Below are 14,313 nucleotides of genomic sequence, written 5' to 3' on the forward strand. Positions count from 1 at the left end.
TGTGACAAAGTTCCTCCTCTACCGTGGTAGGTCTTGTGCTTATTGGCGGATTTGCTTGCCTTGTAGCTTCACGACAGCCTTCAGTTTGGCCGTTTTCGTGAACCCACAGTCCAGGTCAACTCCTCCTGTGTGTGACCAGGAGTTGGGAGGTTTGGGGGGAACTTGGGCCCGCCCTCCACTCTGGGTTCCAGCCCAGGGCCCTGTGGAATGCAGCTGTCTAGAGTGCCTCCTGGAACATCTGTGGGACAGCTACAACGCCCTGGACTATTTCCCCATGGCCTCCTCACCATAGGACCTTCCTCCTTGTGTCTGATAATGCTTGTACTCGTCAGTCCTCCAACAGTATGTGTTTGTACTCTCAGCTCCTAGTGCCTCTTGCTCCCGGCTCCTTACATGCGCACCACAAACTGGTGTGAGGTCCTTTTTAAACCCAGGTGCCCTGATTAGCCTGCCTTAATTGATTCTAGCAGCTTCTTGATTGGCTGCAGGTGTTCTAATCAGCCTGTCTGTCTTAATTGTTTCCAGAAGGTTCCTGATTGTTCTGGAACCTTCCCTGTTACCTTACCCAGGGAAAAGGGACCTACTTAACCTGGGGCTAATATATCTGCCTTCTGTTACTTTCCTGTAGCCATCCGGCCCAACTCTGTCACAGTGTAGAAAATGTCCATTGCTTTTTTTTTTTTGCATGCTGCCATTGTCTAATATTACCCTCAGTCTATGCAGATCTTCCATAAAACTGAGCGGTTGGTACAAATGTCTAAGGTAGACAATGGCCTTTATACAGTAACTAAACTCTTAGATAAAGTTACTGTAGCATTCATCACTCATTGGGGAGGAATAATGATTCAGGACTGCTGCTGTTTTTCCTTTTTATCTACTTGCATATTCACTTGTGCTGTTTAGGGTTACATGAAGATTCTTACATGTGTTTCTGTGAAGCATAACTCTACTGTCAGCCTTTCAGTATGAATCCACGTGTGGTCACAAATCAGTTTTTGGGGTGAATACTCAAAACTTAACCTTTCACCTGTATGTTTCTTAGATTTTGTAGTAAGCTCTGTGATCAGGCTTTCGTGATATTGGCATGGATTGTAGCTATAGAAAAAGAAATTGCCTTTAACTGTTTATATGAAGTGCAGATTACAGACTCACTTATTGTATTACCAGAAAAGTTGAGAATTATATGTTTGCATTGTTCAGTTATGCTTCTTGGAGTATTGTCAGTGCTTACTTGTGAGAAGCATACTGCATAAGCCCAGGGCCCTTAGGAAAGCTTAAATTATCAGTAGATGTGCAGATTTCATTCTGGAATACTCTAGGTAATGCTATATAAGGAGGCATAGCCCTCATGCATGCTCAGTTTCTTAAAGTAGCTGAACCAGTCTTTGAACTTTCAACTCATTGGAGATTACTTGTATTTTGTTTGTTTTTCCCCCCCAGTTAAAATCTAGTTTTAATGTAAATAGTTAAGATTGGTGTTAAGTGTTAGGCACTTACATTTTTGGTTCTGTAGAAACCTATTCCCTGTATCCCTAGTTGGATTAGTTTTTTCCACTATAATGACAGGTTGTGGGGGAAATTACTAGATTTAATGACTACCTTTCGGAGGGAGGGAGATGTCCAGACTAGACCAGATAATCGTGGTGCGTAGATCAAGGAAATTTTTCCAACAGGTTTTCTGCCTGCTTGAAGTTCACCCCTCATGCCTGCAAGGACCATGTGTATCTGGTCTAGCTCCAGGCTGATGAAAAGTCGTATGAGCTTCCAGGGTAGATTCAAAGTTGGAGCAGATTCCAGGCCCTTTTTGGAAGTCTGGATCCCAGAGTATGCTTAAGTCTATTTCAGAAAGATCATAAATGCTGCCTGCCAGGTGTGGGAAACCAAGAGCATAGCTTTGTGTTCTACACCAGTGGTTTTCAAACTTTTTTCATTTGCAGACACCTAAAATATTTTGAATGAAGGTGTGGACCCCTTTGGAAATATTAGACAAAGTCGGCGGATTCCCAGGGGTCCGCAAACCACAGGTTGAAAACCACTGTTCTACACTGAAACCTTCCTTTTCAGTATTGAGACTCGGCACTGGTGACGCCCCAGGTGGAGTACTGTGCGCTGTTCTGGACAACGCAATTAAGAAATGATGTGAACAAATTGGAGAGAGGCCAGAGGAGAGCAACAAAAATTGTTATGGGTTTAGAAAATCTGACCTCTGAGGAAAGGTTGAAAAAACTGGACATGTTTAGTCTTGAGGAAAGACTGAGGGGCAACCTGATAAATCTTCCAGTCTGTTAAGGATTGTTATAAAGAGGATGGTCTCCATGTCCACTAAAGGTAGGACAAGAAATAATGGGTTTAATCTGCAGCAAGGGCTATATAGGGTTAGATATTAGGAAAAACTTTCCAACTATAAGGGTAATTAAGCTCTGGAATAGGCTTCCAAGGGAGGTTGTGAAGTCTTCGTCATTGGAAGTATTTAAAAACGAGTTGGACAAACACCTGTCAGGGAGGTCTAGGTTTACTTGGTCCTGCCATCATGCAGGGGGCTGGACTCAATGACTTCTTGTAGTCCCTTCCAGCTCTCCATTTCTGTGATTCTGTCTCTACACTTAAACTGCTACAGCAGCATAGCTGGAGCTCTGCAGACACACCGCAGGAGTGCTTCAGTGTAGCCACTCCCTACAGCCACTGTAGGGTTCTCCTGTCGCTCTAGTTAAGCCACCGCTTCAAGGGGTGGAAGCTAGGTGATAGCAGAATTCTTCCATTGACCTACTGCTGTCAACACAAGGGTTAGGTTGACTTGTCTGTTGCTCAGGGATTGTGGATTTTTCACACCCCTGGCTGATGTAGCTGGATTGATGTAACTTTTTAGTGTAGATCTGGTCTTAATGAACAGGAAAAGGATGATACTTTTACTCCTCTTCTAAGAGTCATCGTAGGCTGTAGTGGAACTAAACAAAGCAAAGGTAGGAAGTTCCTAGTTCCAAAGGAGAAGTCTTCATCCACGGTGCTGAGAATTAGGTCATATCCAAAGTTGGAGTGGTTCCAGTTCCACACCCTCATTAAGAGGGGATAGAAGTAGAGAACTTCCACTCTATCCCCATCTCAAGCTCTGTCTTTCATGCAGCCAAGTAGATGTCTACCTCGATTCTACCAAGTGTAGGGTGATAGACACGGTACTTAAAATAATTCAAAGAATGAATTAGAGGGCTATCAGAATCTGCTTTGATGTCATCTGGGATGGAGCCGTTCGATTGCTCTGTGTGCCCTTTGCTTCAGATTCTCCCTTTCTCGATTCCATTTTTGGCACAAAGTAGCACAGTCCAACTTTCTTCAGGGTTTCTAGGCTTTTTTTTTCATGTGGACCATCTGTTCACTGCCCTATTCTTATTCCAGCTGTATTTCTTGGGGCACTTGAGTCTCATGGGCAGCCACTTTTGGGGTCACCAGTCAGAGGTAGAATAGGAGTAGAAATCACTGCTTAGTCCTGTTTCTCCCCATTTCCTCTCCCCCCCCCCCCCAAGCCATGCAACTACATCTGAGAGATCAGCCTCTAACCTGCTGATTAGCCTCCACAGAGGGTCTACTGGGAGTCCACAGATGAGGAAAACACTTCAGGCTGTAATTCCAACAACATTATTTTGTCTCCAGAGGATATTATGATTGGGACACTTGCTTGACAGGTCTGGAAAATGTTTAAATCCTTTCAAGGCCTCATGAAGACTGAAAACTTATTAGATACAGAGCTTTCCAAGATTTATAGGTTGTAGTCTAACCTGAAACGTTGGTAGGTACTCGGTCTGGTTGAATTTGAAGGTTTTATGTTTCCGGCCAAGGATTTATGGATAACACCAGTCTCTGCCTGCCAATTCTTGGAAGGCAGATTGCTTAAGTTTAAGAATTTGAATTTTTTTTTCCCAGCAGCTAAACCCAACTTCTTTAGTTATATTTCTAGAAAATAAAATATGGGCTTTGGACGACCTCACAAAACTACCATAAATTACCAAGATGCCTGGAAAATTGATCTTTCAGGCTGGAATTCTTGTTCACCTTCCATTTTACAAACTATCAAGCTGTGGTAGTTTAATATGACTTGTGTGTCTAGGTCAATATCTCTTCCTTGTTATGGCGTGTTCCTGAAGAGTTTAAGAGGCAAAGGATGCAATGGCCAACCTATTTTCTTGAAGTCCCTGTATATGGTAGCCCAGATACCCCACATTTGTTAGCATAACCATAGAATGCCATATTTTTTTAGTTCTATATCATTTAGTGCATGTGAAAGTTTGAACTGAGTACTCAGGCTCCATTTAAATTTAAATAACACCTGCTAGTAGGTATATTAAGGAACTTTGAGAAATTCAGATTAGTAGTCTTTAAACATTACAGTAATGTAATAGAATCATAGAAAAGTAGGGCTGGAAGAGACCTTGAGAGGTCATCTAATCCAGTGTTTCTCAACTTTTTTGATACCAGGGACCAGCTTGCTGCCTTCCTAAACTGTATCAGGGAGATCTCAGAGACCAGTGCCAGTCCTCTGACAGGTTCTTGCAAAACACTGATCTAATTCATTCCCCTGTGCTGAGGTAGGACTAAGTATACCTAGACCATCCTTGACAGGTGTTTATCTAACCTATATTTAAAAATCTATGACGGGGATTCCACAATTTTGCTTGCTAACCTCTTCCAGTAGTTAAGTATTCTTATTGTTAGAAAGATTTTTCTAAATCTCCCTTGCTGCAGAATAAGCCGATTACTTCTTATCCTACCTTCAGTGCATAGAGAACTCTTGATTACTGTCGTCTTTGTACATATTTGAAGACTATTAGGTCCCCCATTGTCTGTCTCCAGGACTAAGCAGGCCCAGTTTTTTAACCTTTTTCTCATAGAATATGTTTTCTAAACCTTTTGTCAGTTTTGTTGCTCTCCTCTGGACTCTCTCCAATTTGTCAACATCTTTCTTAATATGTGGCACCTAAAACTGGACAAATTGCTTTACCCAAGGTCTCTTCAGTGTCTTAATATGACAATCCTATTAAATACACCCTGTAGTATTAGCTTTTTTCACCACTGCATCACATTATTGGACCATATTCAGTTTGTATTCCCTTTAGCTCCCAGATCTTTTTCAGCAGTACATCTGTCTTGCCAGTTATTCCCGATGTTGTATTTGTGCATATGATTTTTTTCCCCTAAGTGTAGTACTTTTCACTTGTCTTTATTGAATTTATCTTGTTGATTTCAGACCAATTCTCCAGATTGTCAAGGTCTTTTTGAATTCTAATCCTGTCTTCCAAAGTGTGTGCAACCCATTCCAGCTTGGTGTCCTCTCCAGATTTTTATAAGCATACTCTCCATTCCATTATTCAAATAATTAATGAAAATATTTAGCATCTGATCCAGGACAGACCTCCGTGGGACCTCAGTAGATACATCCTTCCAGTTTGACAGCATACCATTGATAACTGCTCTTTGAGTAGGGTTTTTCAACCAGTTGTGCACCCATTTAATTGTAATTTCATCTGGCCCACATTTCCCTAGTTTGCTTAAATGCTCTTTCAGTAAAGTATTACAGTATGTAACCTGCACTGTAGCTCTTGCTCTTTCTTGAATGTTTTGGTGAAAATTGGTTTTGATTTTGCCAAGCTATAAGTCTTTAAAAACTGCTCTCCACTCCTCTACAGTAAACTCATCTGCACCGGGGATAATTCTAATGAAATAGGTATGAAGTGTAACTGGCATGCACTGTGTATTTATGGATGGTAACAGCAATACATGTACACAGTGTTTACTGGAAGCTTGAGATGAATGAGCATGTTGTATGATATATACATGCGGCCCAGCCTCCTTCAAAGCTTAATTTAATGTGCACCTTTAGGAGACGTCTCTTATGTGAATACATTATGGTGAAGGTTCATTGATCATATATTGTTTTTCAGATCATACATCATACCCTGTGACTTTTTATCTACAGCCTTGTAAAAATTTTTTCTGTGAAGAATGAATAGTGAATGAAGCAAGGGCTCCAGAGAAGCCTCGCTTCATCTAATGTCTCTCGTGTTTATGTAATCACTTTGCAATCCACAGGGTAGTACAAGATGCTACAATGGTTGTGTTAAAAAAAAAAAAGGTTGTCTTTGGTACTTGAAAAATAGAGCATGGTTGTGTAATTCAAGACATTGTAATGTGTCCACAGAGAGGGTTAAAGTTACGCCTGCAGCCTTAACTCTGGCATTTCCTGATTCTTGAATGCTTAGCTGTGAATCCTTAATGCTCTCATAGCACATTTTTGTTAGTATACATTTATAAATTAGCATATCTCAGGACAACTTCTTAGAAACAAGCTCTCTTTTCTCTGAAAGAAGTCTCAGTTCTGCTCAGAGTTGGAAGTGAGTATTTTAAATGCTTTTATATGCTGCAGACCCCTAGTATGTGAAAGGCAATGATTTGGAAGAAAGCGAGCTGGTTATAGATAAGGCTAAAGTAGTGCTTGTTGGCAGGGGGGAAGCATTTAGAGAAATAATTTGCCATCTATTGAGGGTGAAGACACTCGATGTCTTTCCATCAAAATGGTTCATAACCACAGGATCCTCCTGAGTTTATTATTGCTCTCAGACTAGCAGAAGTAGCCATTGTTGCCCTTCACCATGTGCAGCTGAGAAGATGATTATAAGGTCCATAAGGTGACTATAGTAATGGTCATCTATGCATTTATCATTTCCATGTTATCCTAATCAGAACTCATTAAAATAGTCTTACTCTTGAAATTATATTTGGAAGCGCCAGCTGGTACAGAATACAGCTTCTACTTTTTGAAGAGAAATGTGTGGCTTTGAACAAGACACCTGGCTTTTTTGTTCGCTGCTCATTGACAGACTGCTTGCTTGTCTTAAGCCCAGTTTAAACATAAAATTATTTGTGAGATTCTGCAGTTAGTATTTAAATTTGAGCACTTTATGACCAGCAGCAGGGCTTTATCATTTGAGGGGGCGAGTCTTTGGCATTTGTTAGTGGCATCCCATCAGAGCTAGTCTTTTGACTTTCAGGGTGTAATGCAAGTTGCATTTATTTTGTTTATCATTTGACTGTTGATTTTGCTAGTGACATATCTGATTTGTGTTAATATTTGTAATGGAAGTGCCTAGATAATATAAGTACCTTAGAAATTGGAAAGTATGATTCCAACTCCAGGGAGTGCAATGTGTCTAACAGCTTCAGACATCTGCATCGAGCTAGCTACTTCTTTCTGAATATTCACCAATTTCATAAGCTACAGTATAGGTGCTTTGAGTCTATTGAAGCAGTTTCACTTAAGACTTGAAGTTCCTCCTTTGTTTAACAGACCAGTAGGGGACATTTTAGCCCAGATTCTTGAAGACTTTTAATGAAAGTAAACTTGGAATTTGCGAGGCTTAACTTTGTCTAGAAGAGGTTTATCTTAAGTACCTACTATATTTAAACTTACAAGAAGATCTGAAACTTAAGTCTGTGTAACCAAATATCACTTCAACTAATGTCAGAAGAAAGCTGGCAAAGCATGTGTAGTTTCTGCTTCGTTGGGTCTACATAGGGTGTTCATCTGTCAACATTGTAAAATGATGTGTGTAATGTTGCAAATTGTAAATACTGAATTGATATTGAATAATATTATGCAGAAAAGTGAAACGCTAGTAAAATGTTTCTTTATTTCCCGTGGTTTTTTGTAAGTTCCATCTAATAGATGTTTCAGCAATATGTTGCTGCTTTCTTTAACATGAGAAGTAACTTTGACCTTCTTACATTTGGTTCAGAGAGAGAATTCCTGAGACTTAGATTAACTTTCTAAAAAAGCTTTTTAAAAAAGATTCTTCTTGGCTAATCAGACAATTTAACAGCATAATCCACAAAGGGCATCTAGTTATATAAGGTGAGAGATATCTAGCCTTATTGTTTAGACATACATTATAGTAATTTCTGACTTTTTTTGTAAAACATTGTTTCCCTCTTTTAAACAAAACTTTTAAATTCACTCTTTAGTATGAGGGCTATTTGAGGGATCTCTCAATAGCTAATACTGACATCTGTCAATTATACCAGCAGGGGTTGCTATAGTTTCCTATTCCGAGAATATTTCATTGGATCAGCAGCAACCGGCCTAAAATTCTGCTGTTATAATTTGCTATTTTAATCAAACCTTCCCATAATTAGGGGTCATTTCACATATTTTAAATGAAATTTATGGTAAAGTGAAATTGAATTCTAAATGAATGGGCAGCATTAAATATTTTCTGTAGTCCAGAAGCTAGATACTGTGGTACTATAGAAATGCACAAAATATATTCTTCCAGCGTTCATTCAGATTGATTGAGAATAGTTCAGTGATTTTGAGTTTAGATGGAATTTTAACAAATTTTAAAATAAACTCTAAAATATTGGACTGAGTTCTATCTGGTTCTTGAAAATCCGTGTTTATACTGTAAAGGTGTTTGTTCTCATTAGGTACAATGAAGCAAATCTTCCATATAATTGCATTAGTGATACGTGACATTAAAGCTTAATTGGCTTATTTAAAATATCTCGCACATCAATTTCTTTTAGATTGTGAAAATTGAAAAGGTCATGAGTGCAGTTTAATATTCCTGGGTGAGAGATTTCAATTTTAGTACAAATTGTAGAGAATTAATTAGGAAACATGACTAAAAGAAAAAGAGTGCTGAATGCAAATAAGGTTGTTACCTCAACTTCTGTACGCTAATGAACATGTATCATGGACTGTTGTGGAAATCCCTTTGGAAGTTCTGCAAGCACCCAGATTGGTTTTAAAAGTAAAAATGATATCTGCTGTTTTATAGCTGGAAATAATTTAGTTGCCATGCAAAGTTTTTTTAAAATAAAATTAGTCTTTTCATGAGGTTTTTATTTTTGCCAACTTTTGCTTTGTAGGAGATTGATGAAGCCTGTAAGAGGATAAAGCGTGAAATTGATGATTTGGGTCCTGAAGTGGGTGACATCAAAATCATTCCATTATATTCCACGCTTCCCCCACAGCAACAACAGAGGATTTTTGAACCTCCTCCTCCTAAAAAACCAAGTGGAGCAATAGGAAGAAAGGTAATAGTATCAGAAAATGTTGGTACCTTAGTGTGCTTTTTACTATCAAACTGCTTATAGTAGTGGGGGGGATTAAATATAGTGAGTTTCCGCTGTTAATCTTAAATGTATTTGGACAGCAACAAATAGAAAGATAGGTCTCAACTCTTACTTTGAAGCAGACTTGAGCAATGTAATCAAATGTTTCTTAGGTTAAAGACTTACAGGGATGCTCTCAAATTAAATATTACATCTGCTTTGATATGCACTGGCTTTCAGTTTATTTCTGGGTGCAGTTCAAGGCACAGACTTCCACCTACAAAGCCCTAAATTGTTGAATATTAAAGCTCTGAATCAAATGGGACCTGGCTATCAGAAAATGCTTTGCTCACGTAATACCATGATAATTCAGATCAGCTGAAACAGGATATGATCAAATCCTTATTTTAAATACTGTGGGTAGCCAGTTAAGGGATCTTGAATGTGGAATTTGGTCTCAGCAGAATCCTTATCTGCTGATCTTCAAGGGATGCCCTAAGGTGTAAGGTCTCTTGATTCTCTCCCTCCGCCCTGACTGTCTTTTAAGAATTTGATGGGTTAAGATAAACAATCAAATAATAAGTCAGAAGCCCTTTTTTTTCTTTGGGAAATACCCTGAATTTAGGTCCCCTTTCCTCTATTATACCAACCCCTTGTCCTATTGGGGTTTACCATAACGCTGAAAAATTACATGTTATGACCAGAGATTGGTAGTTTTGGTGCATCTGGGTATAAACAACAATAGAAGTCACTTAATTTTCCAAATAGATTTAAAAAAAACTAAGGTCACCTAAATATTGGACTCTACACTGGCTTTGTTAAATTATAACATTCATAAAGTTGAACTGAAGATTTTTGAAGGTCAAAGCTGAATCATTGTATGCGCTCTAGGCAGGGTTTGTTCCTTGATTATTGCCTTTTCAGTGCAGTACAGTGCATGTAGAATACTAGTGACAACTTCTTGTGCTCTGGATGAATAAATCACTTATTAAATCTAGTGAAATGATCCTTTTTTCCTATTGACATTGATTGCAGAAAGCATACAATCTGAAATCACGAAACTAATGCTGCAACAAGATTGTATTAGTAAATGACTTAAATGAATGAAATCGCTTCTCAGTGATGAACAAGTGATAGCATTGTATTTCATTAAATTTTCCTTTATGTTTAAAATATAACTTGCTTCAAAATAGGCAGTGTCTGGTTTTCTTGATAAGTGGATAACGGATGCAGATGCACAGCTTTCAGCATGCCTTGCTGACAAACCAGTGCTAGTGTTCAACAATGCACTCTAACCTTAGCAAGTATTGTGTTACAAGGGTTGCTAGACTGGAAAAGTATAAGTTGTGAGCAAAAGCAGTCATAAAAACATGCATGCAATGGCTTCTAATCTAAAGTGTCTGTGTAAAAATGGTGCCTGTTCTCTCTGTGTTCTGATTTGTGTTCGGTTGCTTTAGTGACCGAAATGTTTAATAATTTTCTTCTGCAGAGCTAATATAGTAATGAAAAAGTAAGCTTTATTCTCTTCTGGCTTATGTGTTATTAATAGACTTGTTAAATAAATTCCGATTTCTGGATCTTTATTAGTGGCCAAGATACTCAACCCAGAATGCAGCTTGATTTTCAGATCTCAGGTTGTTGGCAGTTAAAAAAACACCTTTCATGTGGACATTCTGAATTTTAGCTGTGTGGCTGGAACAAGGGCCAGAACTTGGATTATAGCATAGGTTGCAGGAAAGCTATTGGTACACCCGGTATTGGTGTTTCCTGATGCGTTATTGAAGCTCAAGGCCTTCTTTACTCCCCAAATCTTTTGGAAAAGACAATTGTGCAAGGCAGCTTCAGATTTAGGATGAAGATGTCTGCTTATTTAGATTTAGGTGATCCAGAGGACTCCGTCGCCCATACGGAGGAACGTCAGGATAAGGATGCAACAAGGAAAGATTTCTTTGAGACAGCTGATTTTTTTGACTTAGGCCAGGAATGTACAAAGGCCACAATTGCTGTACCTGGGCCAGGAACACTCATCTAATAGGCTTGTTGTATTTTTGCACCTTACTTTTTGACCAGCTGGTAAGTGTGTTAAGACCCCCATGTACAACTGCTCTAGATTTTAAAGGAATTGAGAACATTGCCCTCTTTCTGGGCCATAACTTTTTAAATTGGTAATGTGACTGTTACATAGGGTACTACAGGTGCAGGGGAAAAAAATATCCTATTTGTACATACAGTTGTAATTGTGCAAACTTAGACACAGATTTGTACAGCCATGTTTGAAAATGTGGTTAGAAAGCCTGGATTAGATCATTAAGCTCCTTGAAGGTGTTCACACAGTGCCTACGAATTAATTAATCAGGTTATCTTTCATCTCTTGCAGGCTGCGTGCAAGGCTTTTTAATCTCTTTCCAGCATTTTACACTTGGTTCACATTTTGAAGATTTTCTTTGCAACCATAAGGGCTATAAACTTCTTTAAAGGAAAACCTAGATTTGTGGCATCTGAATCTGTTATGGATGGTATTTGACTCTGCTTGCTTACTCTGGCTTTTAAATCACTCGTAGACTTGTCCTCCAGCTTACTTACCCTTCATATAGCTTTTTTTAGATCATCATACTTTTTATTAAGATATTTTTTCAAAATCTAAACCATATATGCCAAATTTTCTATTAACTTGTTTATCTAATCTTGAGTTATCTGAAAATGATCCCCCTTTAAAGAAGCAATGCTGCTTCGATGCCATCATGTTATACTTTTCTACATGTTGTATTGATGTGTCTAATTACTCCGTTAAAATCCTTCAAATTAAAATCAAATTTTTAAGACTGTAAAATTCTTTAAAAAGTACAATTGATTTAGGAGTCCACATCACTTTTCAAACTGAATTTGGGCTCCTAAGTCACTTATATAGTCCCCCCCGCCCCCTCAAAAATTGCCAACAATTTCTAGTGGTTGCAAAGCAAATAAACGCAATTTAATTGTCATATCATCTCAGTTCCTCTAAAATTATTAGATTTTGTAGACACATTTAAAAAGGTTCAGTATTATTAATTAAGCATTTCATTATAGAAGATATATAATTTTAAATTCAGGTCTGAAAGTTGTAGGGCTTACTACTGTAACGAGCCTAACATTTAACAAAGCTATAGTCGAACTGGAGAGAGACTAAACTGTTTTATCCTTTGGTGTAACCCTAGAGAAGATCAGTAAATATCTTTGTTGTAGGCCCCCAGTGCTGACATAAACACAAAGTACTGTCCCGTTATTTGTTTTTATATTTTTTAATAAAGGTAACAGTTAATTCAGTAATTGCAAGGGAATAGATCTAATCACTATTCCCTTGCAATTACTAAATTAACTGTTACCTGGCATATGGGCGAGGATGAGTATGTTTTCCTTCAGGTCAGTATGCCAGAGATCTGCTGCCATATGTGCTATTCGTTCTCTCTCATGGAAGGTAGGGGTGCTGGAACAATTTTTGTAGTGGTGGTGCTGAGAGCCACTGAACCAAATTGTAAACCCTGCAGATAATGGAATCTACTTCAAGCCTGCCGCACCTCCAGCACCCCTAGTTCCAGCACCTTTTATGGAAGGATACTTTGCATTTCCTATTGGTTGATTGCTTTTCACGGATTAAATTATTCATCTTAAATATATATTAAAAACGGAATGTTTTTATATAACATTTGGCATAAATGAGAAGAGAACTTTGGTCATATCATGAAATTCTACTCGTCAATTAACCTGTATAAATAGAACACACCAGAATTGAAATCCCAAGTTTGTTGTACTGTCATGAACAGTTTCAGATTCATTGGAGGCACTGGGTAAAGCCACTGTATATAGAAATACAATTTTTAATTCAGTAGTCAAATAAATAACTAAATTAAGCAAGTCTCAAAAAAGAAAATTCAATGAAGTAAATTGTTAAATAGGTACTCAAATATCAAGATAATAGAACCACTTTGCAATTATAAAATCATGTAAATTGTTAAATAGTCATGATTTATATTTTGTGTAATTTAGCAGATTTAATCTTTTAATTTCGAAACAACTTTTCATGCTTTAACTTCCATTTTGGTTTTAAGGGTAGGATTTTTTCAAAGGCTTTTACGTACTTAAAATAGCAGTTAAGCACGTCTGCTTACCATTTAGTTTCATGTGACATTCACAATAGAAAACTTACAATGGGTTTGGACTATGGAATGTTTGGGCAGTGCATATTTTTTTTTCACCTGATATGCTGAGTGGCATCTTTGAAGATTGAAGTGCAATAACTATTACTGGGTCTATATGGACCGAGCACATAGCAGCAAGGTGAGCCCATAGAATTTTCAGCAGCAGAAGTGCCTTAATTGGCTCCACCCATAATATTTAATATTCCCCTGAAGAGCCTATTGCCAACGGCTTCCACTTCCAATTGGGACTTTCAGAATGTGGGCATGGATGCCCAGCACATCTGCAGAGCTAAAAAATGTTATGCATGTTAGGCTCTCATAAAAATATTTGTAATAAATAATTATCTCATAGCAAGCTGGATCGGGGTGTGTATGTAGTTTATGGAGGTGGATTAATTTAATCCTTTAACACAACACTAGTTTAATTCTATAAATCATTTAAAATGTAAATTAATGTGAAAATGCATCAAGCTGTTCTGTCATTTATTTTAATTCAAGTATTTGACTTTTTTATTTATGTGGCGAGTTTGTACTGATGACATCTGGATGAATATATTCATTTTTGTTTGAACTGTTCCATATAACATACTGTTTCTTACTGAAGTTTGATACAACTCCAGTTCACTACAGAAATATTTTTCAACTTCTGTATTATTTTAACTGTCTAGTATTTAGCATTTAGAGTGTGGGCTTGTTGGGAGAGGTAGCTGGGGTAATGAGTAGCAAAGTGGTTAGGGGAAGGGGCTGCTATACCTTGTCACTGGCTTTGTTCTTATCTGGGACAAATCATTGTTTTCCTCAAGTTCCTAATCCATCAAATGTAGTTATTTACCATTGTAAAACACTTTGCAATTCACAGGTGAAAGGCATGTTTAAATTCCCTTGGTGTTATGCTGGAGAAGTTCTAGAGATGTTCCTTTTGTAGTTAAACAAGTAACAAAACTCATGTAAAAGAACAACTTTTAACTTAATTTTTTCCAGTCACTGTAGTTGGATGACAACTTAATGTTTTGTGGTGGAGTGTGTTCCACTTAATTCT

The 14,313-nt window shown here is 37.9% G+C and overlaps 1 protein-coding gene across 1 annotated transcript in view; it reads left to right on the forward strand.

The window, feature by feature from the left end:
• DHX15 (DEAH-box helicase 15) overlaps positions 1 to 14,313 on the forward strand; it is a 68,171-nt gene that overhangs the window by 32,567 nt on the left and 21,291 nt on the right. Inside the window, exon 6 of the mRNA XM_048848706.2 lies at positions 8,914 to 9,081. Coding sequence (XP_048704663.1) covers positions 8,914 to 9,081 — 168 coding nt within the window. The remainder of the gene's footprint in view (positions 1 to 8,913; positions 9,082 to 14,313) is intronic.

This window comes from Caretta caretta, chromosome 4 (genome assembly GCF_965140235.1).
Source record: "Caretta caretta isolate rCarCar2 chromosome 4, rCarCar1.hap1, whole genome shotgun sequence".
NCBI lineage: Eukaryota > Metazoa > Chordata > Testudines > Cheloniidae > Caretta > Caretta caretta.